The 22,853-nt window shown below is 49.2% G+C and overlaps 1 protein-coding gene across 8 annotated transcripts in view; it reads right to left on the bottom strand.

Moving 5' to 3' along the window:
• LOC107994307 (homeobox protein homothorax) overlaps positions 1-22,853 on the bottom strand; it is a 483,716-nt gene that overhangs the window by 164,295 nt on the left and 296,568 nt on the right. For all 8 annotated transcript variants that reach the window (XM_062074850.1, XM_062074849.1, XM_062074848.1 and 5 more), the window contains one exon: positions 1,674-1,822. In XM_062074850.1, the coding sequence (XP_061930834.1) occupies positions 1,674-1,822 (149 nt within the window). The remainder of the gene's footprint in view (positions 1-1,673; positions 1,823-22,853) is intronic.

The raw sequence follows: 22,853 nt of genomic DNA, 5'->3' as shown, positions 1-22,853 counted from the left end.
ACGAAAATTTTTTACGCCTGATTATAATACATGATCTAGCAAAATCTAGATCAAGATTTAAAAACTTCTTTCGAGGAGTGATTCGAGAAGAAAGAATCGTGGAGAAAGTGATAAATTTTAATATTCCTCCGGTCGATAACTAATTACTCTCATTTCCAACTGTTACAATTAACGCTCCTTTTCTAAACTGCAATATCGCTACACTACGCGTTCAATCTATATTCAACCTATATATATATATCCATTCCAAATAATACGATAACGAGATTTTGGATCGCCACTCGTGCCCACTCGTACTTATCGTCCTTATCGATAATCATCCCGACGTAGATGATCAACACGGTATAATAAAATTTCGCGATGGAAGATTTCGGCGTGGAATCGAATCGAGCCGATATCACCGATATCAACACGGGGACACGTATTCTCGAGTTACATTAAAATCCTTTCAAGCGTCGCGGCGTTAACCAAGGAGGAGAAGGCGATTAACCAAGAGGAAGAGCCGCTCTATCTATCGGGTGCGCCCAAAGCTCGTCTTTTCACGAGCGCGATATCGTCATCGCGCAAACAGCGTATATGCATTAAACCATGAACCCACTATCCCCGACGTCATATCCAATACACGTTGTTGGGATGAGGGGAAGAGGGGAAGGTTGCCGAAGCCGGCGGTGGAGAAGCGTGGAGAAAGCGGGTGAGCGGGGTGACGGGGCGGCGCGCTGGTTGCGGGGTGGTTTCCAGGGTGGCTGCCGACCCCCTCCTCCCTCCCTTCCCCCAGATCCTCCCCTCCTCGTGCGGTAATGGCATTAACCGAGCTGCAATATGATTACCGCTCTCGCAAGGTAACCTGATCACACTCGAAATCTATGGGGTGATCCGTGAGCGCGAGGGACAATGTACGGGGTGATTCTCTCGGCCGTGCGTCGGATCTGTTGGATGGATCGATGTCACAGCGAGTCGAAAATGACAATTGCGTTAAAATTTGTACTAGAAGATAGTGAGTAGTGGGCTTTTGGGTATTTTTTTTTTTTTTTTGAAAAGATAACGTTTTCCCGAACGAGAACAAAAATGCGCTACATTCTTCTCCCTTTCAAGTGCTCTCCCTTTAATCGCGTTGCGCTTTTTACGGCTCAGATTACTCGTGAATCATTAGATGGGCAAGGAGAGTCGGGGACAGCAGCAGGGTTACAAAGAGGAGAGGAGAGGCACCCATACTGCGGCCACCGCTCCTTATCTTGGCATTAGGAGATTAGTACGTCCCTCCGAACGCGTTTTTCCATCTTCGCCTCCGCTTTCTTTTTCCCTTCGTTCCTCGAGCTTAACTCCGACGCCGGGGTAAAAGCAATTTAGGAAATGTTTCTTTTTGCCACGCCGTTTCGTCGCGTCGTTTATCTTCGCTCCCCGGGTTTTAAGCGGGCCTTGATAAGTGAATAATCGTTGCCAAATATTTAGGATTAGGACTCGACGAATTTTCCTATCGTTTGCCCCGCGTGTTCATTCGTATTCGTAACGATATCTTGTCTTGTCTTGCAATAAGAAAAAAGACGTACATTTGCATCCGAAGAGCGCAAAAGCTCTTCGTCGTTTCGGAATAAACAGACTCGTGGACAAACTAACTGTCGTCGGGATCGAGAGACACGGTGACGAAAGACACTTGTGGAAATGTTAACACTTACCGTGAGGTGTTGAAACAGCCACGCCCTGAGGATGTTGGTCGCCACTTTGGGGAAGATACCCCTCTTCTTCTGATTCTTCTTACCCGACGAATCGTCGTCTTCCTCGCCGGTGCCCTCGCCACTGCCGATACTCGCGTTACTCGCGTCACCTGCGATCAAAATCAAATCTCGTTAATCTCCTGCTAATTCTAAACCGAAGCTTGAACGAGCGGTGTATTTAAAACTATCGAGAGAAAGAAAAAAGAAAAAAAAAACAGAAGAGAGGATAAAAACGATAAATCACAACGTCCCCCCCCTCCCTCCCTTTCGAATCATCGAGACGCATTATTATCGAGGGTGAGATTTTTCGAGCACTTTAAACCACGTCCCGATTTTCTGGCGCGAAACAGAGCGAAGGACGATAACCACCTCATCCTCCCCCTTCTGCCCCCCTATAGGTCGGTTCCCATGCATACAAACACCATTAAGCCACCCGCAATCACCCTGTCCCTCTTTCGCCGGCCCCCTTAAACGTTTCCAGCCCCGATCCCAGCCCGGCTCCCATCCCCCTCGCTTTCATCCCCCTTGGCCGCATTAATTCCCCGTCATTTATCAATCTTAGCTTTTTAATTGCACGGTCACCGGGGACCTAGGAGAAGCGAGACGGTAATGAGAGATATTAAGACGGCTTACGGGTCACGCTTTCCCGAGGCAAATATCATTTTTATAAATTATCGGGAGCCGGAGCCATTTCCAGGTATTTCTCCCTGACTAAACGTGCCTCCCCCCCTCACTTCACTTCTCTCTCTTTTTTTTTTCCGTCAGAACCATTCTTCGCATTAATTAAGAACCGGAGCTGATGATGAACTCTCGTCGAAAGCCGGCGGAAAAGCGTGAAATTGACGCCTGACGGAGGAAGGGATAAGAATATTTTTTTTTTCTTTTTTACGAAACTCAGTCATCGTGTGTTATAAATTTCGTTGAACATATCCGAATATCGTACGGTAAATTAAACAGTTTATAAGAAAGGAACGGCGAATTAGATAGGGAAGATAGAATATCGCATTCAAGGGGTAAATAGAATTTCTGCCTGATCAGAGACTCGTTGGAACTCGTACGTGAACTAGAGATGGACAAAATTTCAACAATGAATCCGATAATTCATTTTTTTCAAAGTATAACCGAGAATTATTCGAAATTCCAACTCGATTCGATTCGATTCCATAATTAACTCCGTAAATTATTTGCTTCCTCCAAGAGCAGAGAGTAAGTAGAACGAAACCTTCCTGATCAGACGTTAGATCCATACTTAAACCGCGTATCTAAAAATAGCACGCCGGAAGTCGAATCGAACGACTGCAATCTCGATGAATCGAAATTCACCTGGCGTGCCGTACGGCCGATCTCCTCGTTTTCAACCGGCGGAAGTTTCGAGGAAGTTCCCTTTATACCTTTCCCTCCCCCCCCCCTCCCTCTCTCTTCCTCTCTTTCTCTCTCTGCTGCCGCGGAAGGAGAACAGGCTACTTACGCGGACGGATTATAAATGACCGAGCCTTATCGTGGTGCCCAAGGCTCCGGTTCCCAAGGTTCTATCGTAACAGAGAGATCATGGGTGAGCTCCCATGGGTTTCACGATGACAGGTCGCCCGGGGGCGCCGACCCACCCCTCTCGAGAAGAGGCGGCCCCGTGGCCGAGATTAACTTTGAATTCGTACGGGGGGAAGGGGTTGGGGGGACGACGAAAAATTTGTACGTCCGTGGTAGGAACGAAGACGGTGGGAGATCGATGGAAATCGTGGCCTTCCCGCCGATTTCGTGGGACAGGGATAGGGAGAATCTGGAGGGAAAAGCGATCGACTTCGATCAAGCTCCGTCGACCACCTGCCATTCGATTTCGATTCCCGACGAGATTCCCGATCTGACGGTGGCGGGATACGTCCCATCGACCGGAATAATGGACGAGGGGTGCGCTGGAATGTTCAATTAAGGATGACGGGGGATTGTTTTTCCTTTTTTCTTTGTTTTTGCGTTTTTTTAAAACGTCCCGCGATCCATGAAGACGAAAGATTTGTTTCGATTCGTTTCGATTGTTTTCAAACGGCTCAAGTTTTCAAATCGTTTTCTATCATATCATCGGTGGATTCAAATGTTTGCAATTTTTCCCCCTTCTTAAATCCGATCTTCTTGGATTATGGATCGGCGATCCATTGTCGGAGTCCTCTTCTTCGAGGATCGAAAAATCTCGGCACGCGATGAATCGGCGAGACGCGAAGGTGGAATGGGAAGAGTAAGCTCGTACAATCGAGCAATAACGATCAAGAAATCACGTCATCGCCTCGAGCGTGATCACGGTTCGGTTCACAAGGAGCCAGAAGTCTCGGCGTCATCCGTTTCTCTCTCTCTCTCCTCTCTCTCTCTCTCGATCTAAGAGAAATGCTTGTTTTCGTCGAAATAAACAAAAGAGAGAGAGAGAGAGAGAGAGAGAGAGGATGTTTGCGGTCGCAAAAAACGACGTTAGGTCCTTCTTCTCTGCTGCGACCGCTGTTGTTCCACGGCCCATAATGGCAGGCGGAGGCAGAATAGAGCGGTCTAGAGGCGCGCGGAACGGTCGGCTAGCGGAATAACGGAACGGCCAGCGGACCGTCCCCCTGATTGCAGTTAATTTACTCGGTGAATCGAGTTAATGTAGCGTGGCCGATCGTACGCCGCCGTTACCATGCCCTGACGTATCGGTCGAAGAAGCTCCTTGGCTCATGCTCGTCAGGAATTTCTCATTTCCCCGAAAGAAAGAGAGAGAGAGACACTAATCCCATCGAAAAACGAACCTACTTCACTCGAGAGCAAGAAACCGGAAGACGACGAAACTGGAAGCGGCTCTAGAAGAGATACCGATAACCTTTCTCTCGAGAACGAATTCTGGAATTATTCTTCCGCGATTGAATTATACGAAGATAATTAATTAATTACGGAGGGATCAATACTCGAATTCGACTCCAAACAGATTTTTCGTAAAATCTATATCGTTAAAAGATTAATTTCCAATTTCCCAACGAATGGATATTGAAAAATGATTCTTGATTCTCATCGAGAAAAATACTCGTGATCACGTCGGACGGAGTGGTAACAAGTGTCCTCTCCTCCGAGCAACGGAGGCATAGGAGAGATTAAACTCGGCCAGACGAGAGTCAAAAAAAAAAAAAAAAACGAAATATAACGCGGCGATAAATTCCATGGAGGGGAAAGTCGCGAAAATTGTTCGCGTTGCATGCGCGGGTGCACGCGTGCATGCTTGTTTCCGTCCTCCGCGACGCGTTTACGAGCAAAGGGAGAGAGGGGAGAGGGGAGGGAAAGGTCCATATCGTCCTCGTGTTGATTTACGCGGCGCGCCCTGCATTTTTACTGCCGCGTTATAGAGATTTAAGTGCAGCCAATTATACGTTTACGCCGTTTCTCGCTCCATCAACGTTGGAGCATCGGAAGACGCGGACGATCCTCCTCATCCCCCCCTCTCCCAGGCTCTCTCCACCCCCTGGCATCCCGGCAGCAAAGGCAGAAAACACGTACGCGTCCCCTCGTCCCTCACCTCTTCCTCTGGTTGGCTTCTTTCTTTCGAGCTGTCGCGATCTATACTTAGCCGATGGGTCAAGAATAAGCCGAGTCTCACGTCGGCCTGACTATACGCTATTTCTAGAGGAGGAGCGGACACGGTCAAAACACGCGGTCCCTACGCCGAGCAAGTGACTGCTGCCTTCGAAACAGCCTCCTCTCTGTCTCGGTGCCACGCTTCGTTCCGCCGATAACGGTATCTCGAGCGAAGCGAAAGTCTTTATTTTTTTTCTTTTTTTTTTCATCGAGCCTCCCAGTGAGAAACAATGGTTAATTACACGCGGCTATTACTCTCTCGTCGTAAGTAATGATGTAAGAGTATATATATATGTATGTATACTACGTGTGTAAAAAAGGTTTAAAATCGAGCGGAAGAGGGTAGGTCTGGTGAAGAGAGTTTAAAGGTTTAAGGCAAGCTTTGTGTGCGCATAGGTTGATTCGTCGAGGAAAATAATAAGGAGAATGTAACGGCGGTGATAATCGTGATCGAGAACTAATGAGGCGGTCGTACACGTGATCATTAGCAAAACTGCATACGAAATCCCACGAAAGCGGTGGGACGGATAACGAGAGACGGACGAGCCTTAAACGCTACGATAACGCGATAATTCAGACAGGTAGGCAGGTAGCAATTAATGTCACGGGACTGCGTGCCGTCATTTTTTTTATCCGGGGATCGACTCGCGTGTGGAGGATGACAGAAGAAAAAAAAAAAAAAAAAGAAAAAAGGAGGGAGGCATCGAAAAATACGTTTGAACCGAAGGAGGCTCTATCTCTATTTGGAGGGTGACCGCCACGGATTGTCGAAATAAACCGCGCATATGGCCACCGAAAATAAACTCCTTATTCCCATCCCGTCGAACGAAGCGAGGACCCTGTTCGGATGAGCCTCCTTCTCCTCCTCCTCCTCCTCCACTTCCCTTTCTTCGCTCCTCTTCACGCTGTCTCGGTGGCTGCTCGCTCCAGCGGCGCGGATACGCTTCGAACTCTTCGAACGAAACGCGCCACGTTCGACCTTCTGCACCTTGGCGTGTAGGTAGAATCGTGTATACCGGATACCGAGACATTTATTTGCTGTCACACTGGTACGCAAACGTGTCGAGTGGCCAGGGAGAGATGGGAGAGTGTCGGGGAAGGAGGAAAAGAGAAGAAGCGTTTTGTAGGGTGATTTTGGTGGGTGTCACGTTTCATTGTCGTGGAGGGTTCGTCTAATTTTGGAATTGGATTTTTCTCTTAGACCTCTTAGTTATTCGTCTTTTCTCCTTTTTTTCCCCTCCTTCTCTTTATCAATTGTTGAAATTTTTTGAATCGTTTCGAGAATTATTTTCGAGGGAGAGATCTTGTATCTTAAGAAATAATGACTAAAGAATAAAAGATGTTTTCGAAACGATGTTCGATTCGTTTTGCGACAGGATTATGTATAAAAAGAAAAAAAAGGGAGGGGATTTAATGTGGAAAATGTAATAGCGTTTTCTGCATTATTTTGAGGTAAATTGCGAGCAGTGTCGTTAGAGTATGACAAAATATTGGCCCGTTAAAGCCGCGATTTATTTATCGATATTAGCGAATGTGATATATGAAAGGAGTTAAATCATGCCTGCCCGATACATGCGCACGCATACCTATACATACATTTCATTTTTCAAAACACATCGTGAATGTCACGCAAAAAACAAACGATATAAAGAGTGAATGCCGTTAAGTGGAAAATTTAATATCCCATGTTTCTATATGATGTAATATTTGCAATAAACGTTCGTTGGATTTTTACGCGGTTTTCCACGCATCAAACTCGTGAAATAAACTCGACCCTCCGATGTATTTTAGATTCAAACGCTATAAAAAAAAACACATACACACACACATATACAAAGCGCTTCCTTCATTCATCATCGCGCGATGTATTTTTTCCCATCGACAACCATTCTAATTCGATTATCCAAAACCGTTATCCACGAAACCGTTCCAACGGTTACGAATACCGATATATCTCTTTCCCATTTACTTAACCATGGAATCCAAATTTTACGAGATTACGAGATCCCAAATTCGGAACGCTTTTTCTTTTCTTCTTTACTTTCATATCAAAAGAAAGAAGCATCTCCTCCGACTCCCGTTTCACGTAATCCCTCGCGTAATTCCAATTCCGATTTTATTCAAATTACGATCCGAACTTAATAAAAATTAAATAAAAAAAAAAGGAAAATAAGAAGGATCGCGCGTCGTAGCGAGAAACACGATGCTCCACGCTCAGGAAAGAATTTCCCTCGCGCTTAGATGGAAATCACGGAAGGGGTCAACGCACCAAAACACGCTTATTCTCGTTCCTCGAGAACAGGGTCCTCCAGTCCGGTTATACCGAGCGCGACTTCGCCACGGCTCTCTTCCTCACCGATTCCCCGACTATTTTCGGCGATGAAATGCAGCTCGTCACCCTCTCCCTCCCTCTTTCCCGATTCTCCAGACTCCCACCCCCGTTTTTTACGCCGTGGCCAGCCCTCTTCCGCCGCCGCACCGTTCCTCCCCCTCCTCCACGCGCTTTAAAGATCGTCTCGGCCGATTTCCTCGCGGCCGGAGGTTGTATGAAGCGGACGACAGGCGCACAGCTTGTTAATCCGAGAATCTGCTTAACCGGGAGATTAATCGGCGATTGTGGGAGAGATGAGGCGCGATGAGATGGCTGAGAGAGAGAAAGAGAGAGAGAGAAGTGATGTCCCTCTGGTACGAAACGAAAATCGGGCCAACGGCGAGCCTCGCAGGAGTTTGTCTTACAAATGAGCCGAGCGACGGGGATAATTTAGTGCGACGCGCCCGTTTTCGCTAAACGACGTTTGGACGGCCTTGTTACGCTTTGCTAGCCGCGCCGCGGCTATTCCTTATTCGGACGGAGGAAGATCGCCGCGGTTCGATTATCTTCGAGGAGGCGAGGAAACGGGACGAGAAGAAGAGAAGATCCGTTTGAACGCCAACGTTAAAAAGTGCGAGTTTGAAACCTTGGAAGGGTCGGTTACTTGATTTTTGTGGCGATTTCAAGTACGGCAGAACATTTCGACGGGATGCTTTTCAGGGAATAAAATAAAGATCTTGGGACGAAGGAGATTATTGTTAATAGCGAAAAGCGTACGAGTATATCGGAGAAATGGAAGAAATCCGCGGTTTCTCTCTCTACCTTCCTCTCTACTGTCGCAGATCACAGATTACTCGCTTATTATATACATTGGATCGAAAAATTCCAAATTGCGTAACACGGGAGAAGTGGAACTCGTGGCACGACGAAGGAATCGACGTGAAAGAGAGAGTCTACTTTTGTGAAATTCTTGTATCCACGATGACGCAAGACACGTCGCCAAGAACCGAAGGCAGCGGAGACGAAAATACCGACCTATCGTCATCACGGCGCACGAGGAGGAACACGAGTCGAAGGGACCAGAGGATACCGAATTTGTTCGGATTAACGGCTCGGATCTCCGGATTCCTCGAAATCTCTCTCTCTCTCTCTCTCTCTCTTCGAAAGCGTGGGAGAAGACGTTGAATCGAACGAGTGATTTCGATAATTGTTTACGCGAACTTGGGAAAACGGGGCGCGAAACGACGAGCGTGTCAAAGAGGAACGCGTATTTTTCGACACCTGACGCCGCTCGTCAACGATGAAGCGTCGGATTGCCACTTATTTCGACCGAGTCAAAATAGAAGGTATTAATAGGAGCATCGTAAAAGAGGGTCCCCCGCGTCTTCATTCCTCGAAATTATTTGGCACTCCTTGTGCCGGTCGAACGAACCTCCACCGTACCCTATGACTTTTCCAAATTTCATAATCATTCCCTCCTTGCGCAATCTTTCTCTCTCTCTCTCTCTCTCTCCTTTTTTTAAGCTTTCTTAATTCTCAAAGAAATTATCCGAGCCTCGATCCACAACGTGATTTACGACGCTCATCGAACCAATTGATCTTTCTTCCTCACCTTCAACCTTTATACCACCACGTGTAGATCTATTTCTAATTCCTCTGTATCGGACGCGCGTTCAAAAATATTTCGAAATCCAAACGTAAATCCGGTCTCCCCCTCCCCAGGCTGCTCTCTCAAAGAGACGAGCGAGATCCGCTCGAAACACGGTGGAATAAAAATAGAAGGAGGGGGGAAAAAATCGATGTCAAAGAAACGATGAGAAGAAGAAGGCGGTCGGGGACGGTGGAGCGCGTTGGTCGAGGCGCGCGAGGGCGAGGAACGAGCTCGAGCGGTTGATTGAGACATCGGCGTACGAGCTGTGACAGTTATCTGATTCATGGACATGCCGAGTATATTTTATGCCGCACGACCTATGAATACAGATCGATCGCGGCACCACCGGGCCCGAGGAGATCATAGGTGCCTCCGCGTATATGGATATATCAATTACGCGCTCGTACGCGCGCCGCGCCGCTGCACGTACACGCGAAGAAGCGAGGCGGCCGCGTCGCGGACCAGCGCGGCGGGACACATCGCATTACGATTCATCGGGCGTCTACGGCTACGGGCTCCGCGCGAGGATCCGTCGCGGAGGAGAGAGATACTTATCCGGTAACAATCTACGTGATAAATCGCCGATTTGTATCGACGCTTCGTGTCCCGTGACGCGAGATGACGCGGCGTAAATCGCCGAGGGAGAGAGAGAGAAAGGGACCGTTCCTCCTCGCCGACCGTTATTACGTTTGCGCGGCATGGAGGCGATGGAGCGGATCCTGGGACACGTATATATAGCGTGAAGTGCGAGAAAGTGGACGTCGAGAGGAGAAAGTGGAACGTGGTCCTGTTCGTTAACGCGCCGTTTGCGTGCGAGTATATTCGGTGAAAAGGCGGAGGATTAACATAAAAATCGCGACGGGGATTTATGTTAGCTGGATGGACGATCCGTAACGATCCGCGTCAGAAGCGAACGCTACTCGCCGGAGGCGGTTAATGTTAATGAACCGCACGTGTAACGATTGTTGAGGTTATTTCCAGAGGAATTTCTAGAAATTGAATAGAATGCCAGCTTTTCGAATCGAATTAATAAAGATGATCGATGAACGCTGTCCAAAAAGGATTCTGAACGCGCGTATAGCATATTTCGATCCACCGAGTTTGGCCAGTGGGTCTGCCATGCGAATGGCCGCGATTCGGATCTGTCCGACGTCCGCACGGTCGTCTTGGAGCGGGCAGTCGGCGTGAAAAGCCATCACCGCCGGTTGCGGTTGGTGGCGCGTTGGTCGGGCATGGGAATGGAACGTGAAACGTAACGTAGAAACGCGAAAGGGAGATATCAGCGTGGACGATGCTGGCACGTACGGAGATTGTACTAATTAATGCCACGGGACCGGGAGGAGGGCTGGGACGCTGCGGGCTCGGTGATGCGCTGCCGCTAGGAACGACGCTGTTACTATGATAATTACAGGCAGAACGTGAGCCACCGTCTTAATTGGGACTACCGGGGCGAATTAATAACGCGACGCCGGCGATGACCCCTTTCGCGACACCTACCGCGGACACCCTCCCCCTCTCGATCGCTCCGTTTCGATCAGTCGATGGGAACGTCACGAGCGTCGACGACCTCGAACGTTCATTAAGGAAACGCAATTTCTATGCTAAGGGAACCCTTTGAAACGAGATTCGTGATTTCTCGATGAGTAAGAGTGGAAGAACGAGTGTGGATCAAATGAAATATAGATACGAATCGAGTTTTAATTGGCATTCGATGGCATTTGAGCTCGGATCGGTTCGTCCTTTCGTTATTATTAAAATAAATAAGGAATTCGTTTTTTCGACGTGACTATATTATTGAAATGTGCGATACTTGTACACTACGTATTCCGGTTAATTGAATGAGAAATCGATATTTGAATCGACACGAGTATACAAACTTGCTTACTCCCCAAAAATGAAATTATTGTTCTTTTTCGCGTTAATTTGTTCTCTTAATAAAAATTTGCATTAAGTTTGGTATCGAGTGGATGAATAAAAAAATAGTGAAATGTTCATTTCACAGAGAAGGGATGAGTAAAATCGGTGTTAGTACGGGCGAAATCTTAACGCGTGTTGAAAATAAAAGCGTTAATGGCGATGCGCCACCGGTGGATACCCTTTTCGTCGTTTTCTTCTCCGTCTGCTCCGACTTCTCTTCTCGGTTGACGTACGCGGGATGGGTTTCGAGGTACATGTGACGAGCACGTGTCTCGAACTTGTACATATCGGCTTTCGCCCTGGAATTAGTAAGCGGGGAAGGTTTTCGCGGGGCAAAGCGGTGGGAAGCTTGAGCCGAAAGCTTTACTTTTTGTCACCGTGTGCGGCGTCGCGACGCGTTTAAACTTTTCGTCATGCATCACGACGCGTTAACTCCCGTTTATTTCCAGTTGGCCCTCTCCGCCACATATTTATAACCTAATCGGGTGCGAACGCGTCGAAACTCCCCACGGGACATCCAACTTCACTATATTTACACGTCGACCGTGTAAAATCTTCGACTTGGACGAACTTCGTGAAAGATCAGATCGACTCTTTTTTTAACAGTCCACCTTTCATTCCTCAAAGTTTCAAGCGATCGGCATATTGCTCGTGTAATTAACGAACGAATCATTCCGACGAACGAAACTCAAGTGATCGCCTCGATATCCAATCTCAGGATACAGAAATTCGAGCGTGACGTATTTACTCGACGCTAAAAGGCAAAAGCGAAACTCGGTGGCGGCACGTTTCTTGCTCCGTGACGAGGGGGCCGCGTAACGGAGGAGAGGGAAGGTCGAAGAGAAATGGGCGCCGGTGGCCAGTAATGAGCCAGAAAACTGGCGACAGCTACGCTATGCCCTCTATATCCTATCCCGACGAGACGAGGCGCGATATTGCGTCCAACTCTCCCTCCCTCTCTCTCTCCCTCTCGCACACACGTCGCCGCGCGCGCGTACACGACGCGTACACAACGCCGGCGCGGCGTGCACGCGCACGGGCCCATAATTCACCGCGCGCGCTGGCCCGCAGGCCCGTCTTGTTAGCGCCCCGCAGAAACCGAGGACCGAGGACCTCTCCTAACTATGATACCGTCCGTTCCGCCACGATACACGGACGGGTGCTCTTCTGGGGACGGGAGGGGAGGACGGGTCGAAGACGACGAGAGAGGAGAGAAACACGAGAGGACCACCGATCGAGGAGTCCACCGATGGAGTGGAACAAGAGGGGTGGACGACGAAGGGAGGTTAGACACGAGAGGGGAAAGGAGTCGAAAGCGGAGGAAAACGAAGGGGGAGGGGTGTATATTCCGACCGATATATACCTTGCCCTCCTCCTCCTCCTCCTCCTCCTCTCTCCCGAGATCCTCCGCCAACGCGCATAAATGCATACCTATCTCAGGCCGCATCTTCCCCGGCGGAACGAGCGGACGAAAAGAGCGCGTTATCGGTACTTCGACCTGATAAATCCCCACCCGAAAGAATAATGAGTCGACATTATTCATGCTGACCCGTCAGCGTCGCTCGACCGGTCCAACGCCGGCCCCGACCGACCCTCCTTCTCCCTCGCTCCCTTTGCCCGGAGCCGCGCGCCGCGCGTTCTCGACGCGGCATCGCCATTAGGGGGTTCTCGACAACGAGCAACATCGGTGGAGAATCCGGCCTGTCGGAATCGGAGGAGGAGGGGGAGGGGGACGGTATTAGGAGGCCGGTTAACTTGGATCAACTGGAATTCGGGGACGAGGGGAGAGGGGGAGGAGGTAGGGCAGAGGGGCCGACCAGGAGGAGGGTATCCGTCGGCACCGTTTGGTCGATAGACTTGGACCTCGTCTGTGAGACTTTTCGTATCAGCGCGGGATCGTAAATTAAACCGAGGGAGAGGGGGAGGAAGGGATGGCACGGAAGGAGAAAGGATGTCGCGTGCTCGCGAGGTGGAGGAGGACGATCGTTGGAGGAGGAAGCCGAATTCATCGCGACACGTGTTATTAACGTTAATGGGAACGTGACACTCTTTCCCGCTAGAGAAAGTATTACATCCTTTTTCGTTCGAGCAATGTTGTAATAATCTATCGAATCGTTTCATTCTTTCCTTTTCCCCTCGAGTTTCGAATTTCGATTCGATCGTTCCGTAATCTGAGCTAATCAATTTAAAATATTGATATGATTTGTCGATCGTTGGTTCGAATTCTTATTTCTTACAGTCTGAAAATTAAAAATGTAAATAAAAGGAGAAGAATCATCGCGATCGAGAATGAAGGGGACGATTTGTGGGAAAATCAGGGAACGAGAGGTGTGGATTTTTGCTCGATCCAGCGTCAAGCAACGGGGCGAGTGTAACGAGCGTTGTAACCTGTTCCCAAACGCAATTTCCGCTTTCGTCGGAAACAAAACTCTTGGCCTGGTGGATATTACGGGCCGAAGTCTGAATCGTTGCCGCGGCTCCGCATCTATCTGTGACACGTTGAGTGACACGTTTAGCACGCGCGTCCGTTTTATTACGGTCCCGGTTTCGCGCCCCCTCCCCCGCAGCCTCCGATCCTGACCGCGGCTCTCCATCCAATTTCATCGTACAATAAAACACGTGGCGACAAATTCGCTGCTCGGCAATCACGATCGAAACCAGGCCGGCAGTCACAAGTCCCCCGCTCCCTCTCTCTCTCTCTCTCCCTCTCTAGCGCGCGCGCGCAACGATGATGACGCGACTTTGCGGTCCGCTCGGCGGGGCTTTAATTTCCCATAAACCCGTCGATAACTTTGCCAACGCTGTAAATGTGATTTACGCGCACCGTTTCCCATTTCCCCGAATTCCGTCACACGAGCGATTTTTTCCCCGAAACGAGACGAGACGATCGCAACGTTGAAATCTTCTTCAAGGTACTACTCGTGATCGATCGGTGCGAAATGAAAGAGTTACATATACGTGATATTCTCTCCGCAAAACGAATTCGCAAATGTAATCGATGAACGAGTTCCATCGTATGTGTATCTTTTTTAGAGCGAGATTTTTTGATCTTTCATTAATCAAGCCGATCGATAAAAGTTAAATCTTAACGTGCTTTTCGATTTCGAAATCCAAGTTATCCATCAAACGAACTATAGATAGAGTTTCCGTTCGAGTACGGGGGAAGACAAGAAAAAGTTGAATGGTCAGGGAAAGATGAGGGATAGTCGAAGGAGGAGTACAAAAAGCCAGTTTGTTGCCGCTCGCCTTTTGGACGCGTCGCGTTATTTAGCGGCGAGCCTCGACTCGCTCAAGTGCTCCGGTGACTTACATCCCTGTGGGGCAAGGGCGCGTTAAGGGGCGTGACCGTCCCGTCAGGGATCGGACGTACAATGGAAAGTTGGTGGAAAGCGGGTAAAGGGGGGCTCGGCCGGAAACAAGGAGAATATTTCCTTGGAGAAAAACTCTTGCGCTTTGCAAATCGTCGAAATTGGAGCAGCTGCTCGAGCGTATAGAAGCTGCGTGAGCGTTGCACGCGTTACGAAATATAAAAGATGTTTCGAATCATAAAAGCGGAAAGCGAAAGAGGCACTTTATGGAACAGTTTGTAGCAGGGTATCGAATGCCCTGCTCGAATCTCGAGGGTCCTTAGCACGGAAAACAGCACGGTCCAGGCCGGTACTTACGATCAACCGGCGCAACCAAGCATCGCTGGCGATACATCATCCGGAGAGCGCTTATCTCTCCCGGATCTGCTATCTCGTTGGACCCCCGCTCCCTATCGAACAATGCCTCGCACGAGATCTATCTCTCGCTCGCAGGAGATCGTGGCTGCTGCGCATCGACGACAAATTTTTTTTTTTTTTACGTCATTAAAATTTTTCTACCTTAACGCCGCGATCCTTAAACGCAGAAGTAGAAATCCAAACGTTACATCTCGTTATAAATCTCTCCCTCGAGAAAATATTTCTTAACCTGTGATAAGAATCGAATCTTCGATCTCTCTCGATCGAATCTGTCCGCGTATCGAGCTTATTTTCAATTAAGAAGAAGAAGAAGAAGAAAATATCGAGGGTGAAACAAGAAAAAGTGTCATCGCTACACGCCATAATTCCACTCGCGCTTCACTTTCTCACGTTCCAAATATCCCCATGCATTATAAAACGGAATAGCATAAGCGAGCCCATTCGGCAAATAACAGTGCACCGCAGCGGTGCGCCGCGCAAAGTACCGAGGGGTTAATAAGAAACAAGTTGGAGCGCCGACTCGGTGGTTTCAAAGAGTTCACGGAACGACGTCCATCAACGGTGAAGCGTGCACGATGATTCCACTTCCCACCGACGTGGCCTAATACGAGCACCGCGCGGGGAACAACCGACGATCGTCGTCGTCGTCGTCGTCGGCCCATCACGAGGGGTAGGCCGTGAACGGCGCTGTCCGAGAGCTACCTGGAAATCCGCGACAGCCGTCTAATCAGCGCGCCGCGATTATTATCTCCATTTTAAGCATACGCGGAACGGCGCATAGAGGATAGGCCATATACAACCGCCTAATATGGCGGTTCGTCTCATTGGTTAGCCTTAGGTGGATACGGATCGTTCTCCGGCTATTCGAGAGCTTATTCTTCTCTCTTTCTGACTCTCTCTCCTTCTCTGTCTATCGAAGCTGACTACGAGCAGCCAGCCGGCCGGCCAGCCGGCTTCGTAAACGCGAGAGTCGTCTTAACACAGCCTCGCACACATGTTGCGGCACCGGTGAAGGTGAGGAGAGAGGTGCTGAACATTCGAGGAAGGGGAGAGGACAGAAGTTAGGGGAGGGCGGCTGGGATGGAGGCAGCATTCCATCAAACCAGACTCCATCTTACGTGTACGTCTAACCCCCGGGCAACCGTGTCTCTATCTTTTTTCCACGCTCGTCTCTCAATTCTCGATCGAACGCGCGCTCCTCCTCGGCCTCCTCGACTCGTTTTTTATGAACGCCGTGTAAAGTCCGCGCGGGACATCAAGGGACTTTGCCGATCCGGTCGAGGGCGAGGGAAGAATAACGCGTTCGCTTCGATTTGGGACAGCTGCGATTAGTTTCTATTATTTTTGTATATATATATATATATATATATATATATATAAGAAGGCTGGTTGGGGAGGAGCAAGAAGAGTGGGCGTTGAAATTTGAAACGGACGACTCGGTTGATTGGAACGATTAGAGAAACGGAGAGGACACGTTTTGTGGGTGTATTCCGGTTATTCGTTGGAGATGTCAGAGTCGATACTGGACGTCAACGGCGCGAGAGAGAAAGAGAGAAAGAAAGAGAGGAAGAGTATCGGTCTTCGGGGAAGGTCGATGACGCGATGGCGAATGGCCTCGTTGACGTCTCCCGATGGATGCATTTTTAACGGCACGAAAATAGCGGCAAAAACGCGGCATTCGGCTTGGTCGGAGAGGAGAGAAGCTCCGTAGAGAAGCTGATCGCAGACAAAACAGCGACAGCTGCGACAAAAACTTTGCGCCATGTATAAACGACGACACGGAGCTATACCGAATTTCGTACGCCTCTCTTACCTCCCCCCTCCCCCTTCTCCATCGTAACACGGATCTTCAAAATGTCTCGAGCATAAAGATCGCTACTCGCCACTGTTTCTAATCGGGTCAGTCGTGTATTCTTTTTTAAAAAACTCACACCAATAACTCTCCATACAAGATCGTTACAAATCCATTCCCCTTCCCCCTTCTTGTGACGAGATCCGACCCGAGATTCGAAACGAGCGTGTGCCGCACGCTCTCTAATAAACGTCACCAAAGCTGGAATCGAAGCTATACCCGGCACAACAACGCGTAAAAAGGGCAGGATGATTATTCATCCTGAAATACTGCCTCGCTCCCCCTTTCCCTTATCATTCGTTCGACCGTGGAGGAGCGTAAAAAGCGGAGCGTAATGGCGAAACGGCTGATTGTTAGGCGACGGATAGATTTTCGCGTGATCGCGCTGCGCTCAGGTAAATACACTCGTCCACACCGGTGTAACACACGCGTCCACCACGGATCTGGAAGTGGCGAGGTCAGGCACACACGCGGCGACACGGCCACGATATCGACACCCGGCTCTCGGCTCGTAAACCTAACCCCTTATGGCGACGCCGCCTCGCACGGCACTTCGCCTATCTCACGAAGAGGCCGAAACGAGCGAAAGAAGGGACGAGGTGGAGAGAGAGAGAGAGAGAGGAGCGGTGTGCGGCTTTGGCCGATATGCAGATAGAAGAAGTAGGTGTGCGGTATGTAACATCGCTCGGGGAACCGTGGTTGCGTGGGCAACACCTTCCGTTACTTTACGATTATTTTACCCGGGCCCCGTCGTCGGCCTCGTGTCGCTGGAATCGCGGCAGAAAAAAACGGCGAGGAGTGGAAAAGACGATCGGGGAAAGATGATCGTTTACGACGGATTGGATGTCACGATCGGGGTAATCGATGCCCCGTGATCCCCGGCATTTTATCCGAATGATGGGTTAACTGCGGAAAGGTGCGCCTCTCTCTCTCTTATGGCGCGTCTGAAGCACGAGTAAATTGGAAAATTTGCGAAACGTACGAGCGAGGGCTTTTTATCCGTCCATAAAATTTAGTGGACGTTTAATTTCGTTGTTTTTTTTTTCTCCTTCTTAAAGGTTTCGTTAAAGGGTTGGAGATTATTTATATCTCAGCTCTTTGGGGGAGAGGAGCGTAAAATATCGACGTAAAAAATGATGGAGAGGAGAATTGAATTAGAAGGATTCGTTGAGATTTATCCAAGTTTATATTTTAACGCTTTCAGAATTGACTAGAGAGAGATTATAAATATTTACAAGACTTGAGATTAATCAGTGATTAACGAGGATGGAATAATTCAAAGGCAATTACTAATAGATCGGTCGCCGTGCATGTCTCGTCGTTCAAGCGAAATTTAATTAGCCAAGAAAGTGAAATTTCATACTGCGATTCTGTGTCAACGATCGCGGAACAAGTAGATCCAGACAACTTTCGACGGACGAGGCAGAAGCTTGTCTCGCGGTCGTCGCAAGATATCGATCCACCCGAAAACTATCCAATTGGATCGACGATTCGGGACGTTGATCCCCGCCGTGTCAACGTTCCGTGGAAGGGTTACGTAAAGGCTATTTCGGTGCCGCGACCCTTGTCTCTTTCGTGATTAATGAAGGCGACGAAATGTTTATAAACGTTCCGATTCCTAGCGGGCAAGGTCATTACCTTGTTTAAAAGGAACCCCCCGATCGAACGCCTCGCCTCACAAAAGAAAAGAAAAATTCTTCTATTCGCGAAATATCTACGAAATCGCGGGATCGCGCCATGAGAGGAATATTCGCTCGTCCGCCGCTGCTTTTCCCAATCGGCGTTCGCGATCGAAAGGGATTCGAATTTGCATCGAGTTTCAGCGCGGCAATTTGTAATCGGGCGCGAATAACCGCGCGGAGAATGCGAAAAGAGCGACGGGTCGTCCTCGCGTGTATGTAAATGCGCGGAGGCACCTGCAGTGATAAATTGATTATCTCCCTCCTCGGCGAGGCGAGGCCGGTTCGGTTCGGTTCGGCTCGATCCGGAGAGACTGGATATCGTATTATAATAAATACATAATATCGGTAGTTTACGCGTCGCGCGGCCGAGGGAGGGTTAAGAAACATTGGTGGTAAAGTGGTGGCCCCGGGGCGTGGGGCCGGTGCAATTTTGAAAATTTTTTTCTCAACCGCCGATGCAACAACACGATCCGCGGGCATAAATATGCGCGGTACCCCAGATGGTAGCTGTCCTTCCATTACCACGCCCCCGATTTTCTGGATTCCCTTAATGCATAGAACGCACCACTATTTCATCGATATTGGCATCTTTATCGCGGGTGGCTAGCTTCGACGATATATAAAATAAAATGGAAGGAGGATCTCTGAAACGTTTCGAGATCGAACCTGTGCTTCTCGATACATATATATATATATATATGTGTTTGTGTGTGTGTATGACAGAATGGCCGAAATAGAGGCGTGTTACCCGAACAGGGACGGGTTGTCAGGGAGAAGAAGGTTGAGGAGAAAGCGGAATCGCATTGTTTCTCTCGGTCGTGGCAATCCGTTTGTCGGAGCACTCCACTCGAGCGTTCTCATTTGCCCTTACCTACTCCGTCTGGTCTCATCGTCCAGCTTCTCCACGTCTCTCCCTCTCTCTCGCTCTCGTCGAGTGCTTGGACTTCTCAACCAACCCTCGAATCAACCCTCCAAGCAGCAGCGGAAAGCCCCCTGGCACACGCACCCTCGAAACGTCGACAATTAGTTTCCCATTGACCTATACCGCGGACCCCTTCACGGGTGTACACGCCTTTGCGAAAGAATTAAACCAGAACAACAAACAAACACGGAAGAGCGATTACAGGGGTGGGCCATGTTTGGACGTTAGCGCGGCGAGAAATCGTGAGAGCGATTATTTGTTCTCTCTCTTTCTCTCAACAGAAATTTATCGCGGCGATCTTTGGAATAAAATCTCAAATTAGGAAGAATAATGTCTACATACGTATAGAGAAACGGCCGCATAAATTTACGCGGATGAAAGAATTGGAGGGCTCTCGTTACCGAATCTCGAAGATCGAGCGAGTCGACGTGGTAACAAAACTGGTCTGGAAGTAGCGTGTATATATATATATCACACGTATATACGTGGCACTGATAGCGGCGATACCAGTGTCGATACGTGGTCGGAGCGCGTGTTAGTCGCGAGACCTCGGTCGGTGTCACGTCCGGCAGGTAGCTGTGGAGCGTGTTGCACACGCGCTCAACCTCTTTCACCCCCTCCGGAGTGGCGAGCAGACGCCGGTTGTAATTAAACGGCGAGGATGCTGCCGGAATAAAAGTCGAGTGGCTCCGGCTAATTAACGACGCCAAGGTGTTGAAATCGAGTCGCAGTATTTCACCCGTGGAAGAGAGAGAGAGAGAGAGAGAGGAGCCGGTTGAACCTTCGGGTCGGTCGCGCGACGAGCCGTGTCGCAGGCCACGAGGGACACCGCAGAAAAAACGGGCACCGGTCGTATGGATCCTCGGGACACGGGCAACTAATAGGGCGGGGTGAGAAACACGTCGGCGTGGAGATAAGAGAAGGAAGAGACCCATCTGGCCTGGCATAATAATTTGTGCTGGCCCCTTTCTCTCTCTCTCTTTCTCTCGTCTCTGATCCCTTGTCCCGGGGATGAAGAGAGAGGACCCGATGGTCTCAATTACGGAAGGAGAAAAGAATCCACGTTGAAACGATAGAGAGGAGAGAGAAAAGCGTGTGCGATGAGAAAGAAAAAAAGAGGAAAAAGCGGCTCGATTCACCTGTATCGAATCGAAAATTACGATGAACCGCGTTTCTAATAATAAGAGATTCGATTTATATCGATGTGGGCGAGGCATCGTGCGCGCGAGGAGGACACTGAAATCGCGGAATCGTGTAATAAAACAATGATAAAACGTATGGAAAGTGTGGACGAATACCCGCGAAAGAAGCGACGACCATCGATAATATTTTTTTCCAAGGAACGAACATCCGAGAGAATACGCGGAACACGGGCCGTGTGTCCCCGTGTGTGATAGTTGGACGTGTTCCCCGACGAAGAAAAGGTATTCGCGACGTCGAATGGCCGATGGAAAAAGAGGAAGAGAGAAAGAGGGAGAAAAAAGCGGGAACAACGAAGATCATTGTACTCGCGGATCGAACGCGACGGATTCCGTGTACGATGGAATGTAACTCTGTAATAACACGGTGAGCGTACCGGCAATATCGGATGAGGTATACGCCAACCTTCTCCTACGTCCGACGATGTAAACGCATTGAGTGCCGTGGCGGCTACGTTCTAATAGATATACCCCCTTTCCACCGGTATCCCTTTAGCAACGAGCATCGAACGTACTTACTACGATCGAAGAAATACTCGGATGACTATTCGATGCAGAAGGGTCAAGTTATATATACACACCTAAAGGTACCTTGCAGGCACTTCTCGAAAACATTGTTTCCTGTCTGTTGCCAGCTGTTTCAAGGATTACAAGCAAGAATTCCTTTCGAGTCGGCATCGCAACGCGAATTGCGAAGGCGTTTAACGTAACGATATCGTTCCTTCAGCGAGAGGGGAGTTACGACGGGAAGTGCGCGAGCGTAAAGTTTATCAACGACTTTTGCAACGATCAAGTTTTCAAAAGGGGGTCGAACCCGTTAATTATCCGAAAGATGGAGTGACAGGAGAGGTCGGGAGTGCCCCGTTCCCGAAAGGTTGCGCGAAACTTTCGCTCTATTTTCGCGTTAAAGTCTGAAGAATTTACCGTGCCCCGTTGTTTCCACCACGGTCTACCGCCCTCTCCATCCACCTCGCCTCTTCACCTTCGGCTCCCATTGTAGTCGGGGACGCCGGTGAGCGCATTGTGCTCCGACACAATAATAATTGCGCTAATGATCGCGCTCGAAAAGCGCTTCGTAATCGGTGGGCAGAACCCCTCCGGTCCCCTCTTTAGTCATCCTTTAAAGAGTATCCTAAGAAAGTGTTCCGAGTTTCAAGCCGTTCGAATCTCTCTCGAAAAAAGAAAAGAGAAATGCAAGTTGCAATCCGTAATAACGGGTACGACGAGCTCGGTTCGAAACTGCGTGTATTCGATCGTGCGAACGATTCTAATATAAAAGTACGAATAAAACCCCGTTCGAACATACATATATAAGTCAACGTTTCGGATTATAATTCCGTCCTCTTTAGCTCTTGGAACAAGACAGGAAGAGGGGGAGAAAGAGGGGGAAAAAATGGAGAAAAAGCCGATCCACCTTTGTCGAGCAATTTTGCCAACTCCAATCGACAGAGAGAACAATTACGGACGAATTAGCGAGAGAGAGAGAGAGAGAGAGAAAAAAGAATGAATCTATCCAGACGCAGACAAAATTAAAAGGGGGACATGGGAGGGAGTAATGAAAGAACAAGGGCGAAACGAACGAGAGACGGAGAGAGGAGGCGGCGACCTCCGGTTGAACTCGTGCTCGTCACACAGGCCCTGGCCCACGAACACGTTAAAGGGATAACGTGGACACGCGTGTGAGAACGGAGCGTACATTCCTAGGACGCGCGTTAACGTACATAGGAAAGCGGGTAGGATACGCCACGCGGGGGCACTCTCTTCATTTCCAGGCTGTCACGAGCAGAAGAAGATTCGGCCTGCGTTTGACAGCCCTAGGGTCTGGGTTGGGTGCTGGTGCTGGTGCTGCTGCTGCTGCCGCTGCGGGGCTGGGCCGTAGGTTGGGAGAGAACTCCGTGCAGGGGCACGTTCGAGGTGGATGTGGATGTTGGAGGTGGAGGCAGAGAAAGAGAGCGAAGCGGAGAGAAGACGAAGGGGTAAGGGATGGAGGAAGAGAGAAAGAGAGAGAGAGAGAGAACAAGTTGGCGTGTGCCCATGTGCCGGTACCACCGATTGTACCGCGCTGTACCGTGCTACATCGAGAAACCACCCTTCCCTCCTACGTTTCTCTATTCCATATAGCCTCCACTCACCCTCCTAGCTAGCACACTTTCAAGCTATATTCGTCTCTTTCACAATTTTTCTTTTCCTCTTCTTTTCTTTTTTCTCTTTCTTCCTTTTTTCTTTTCTTTTTCCCCCCGTTTTGTCTCTTCGCTTCTCCGTGTATATTCTCCCGGCGTGCTCTTCCCTTCCGCTACGCT

Source organism: Apis cerana, linkage group LG5, assembly GCF_029169275.1.
Source record: "Apis cerana isolate GH-2021 linkage group LG5, AcerK_1.0, whole genome shotgun sequence".
Classification (NCBI taxonomy): Eukaryota; Metazoa; Arthropoda; class Insecta; order Hymenoptera; family Apidae; genus Apis; species Apis cerana.
This window is presented reverse-complemented; position numbering and strand designations above follow the sequence as displayed.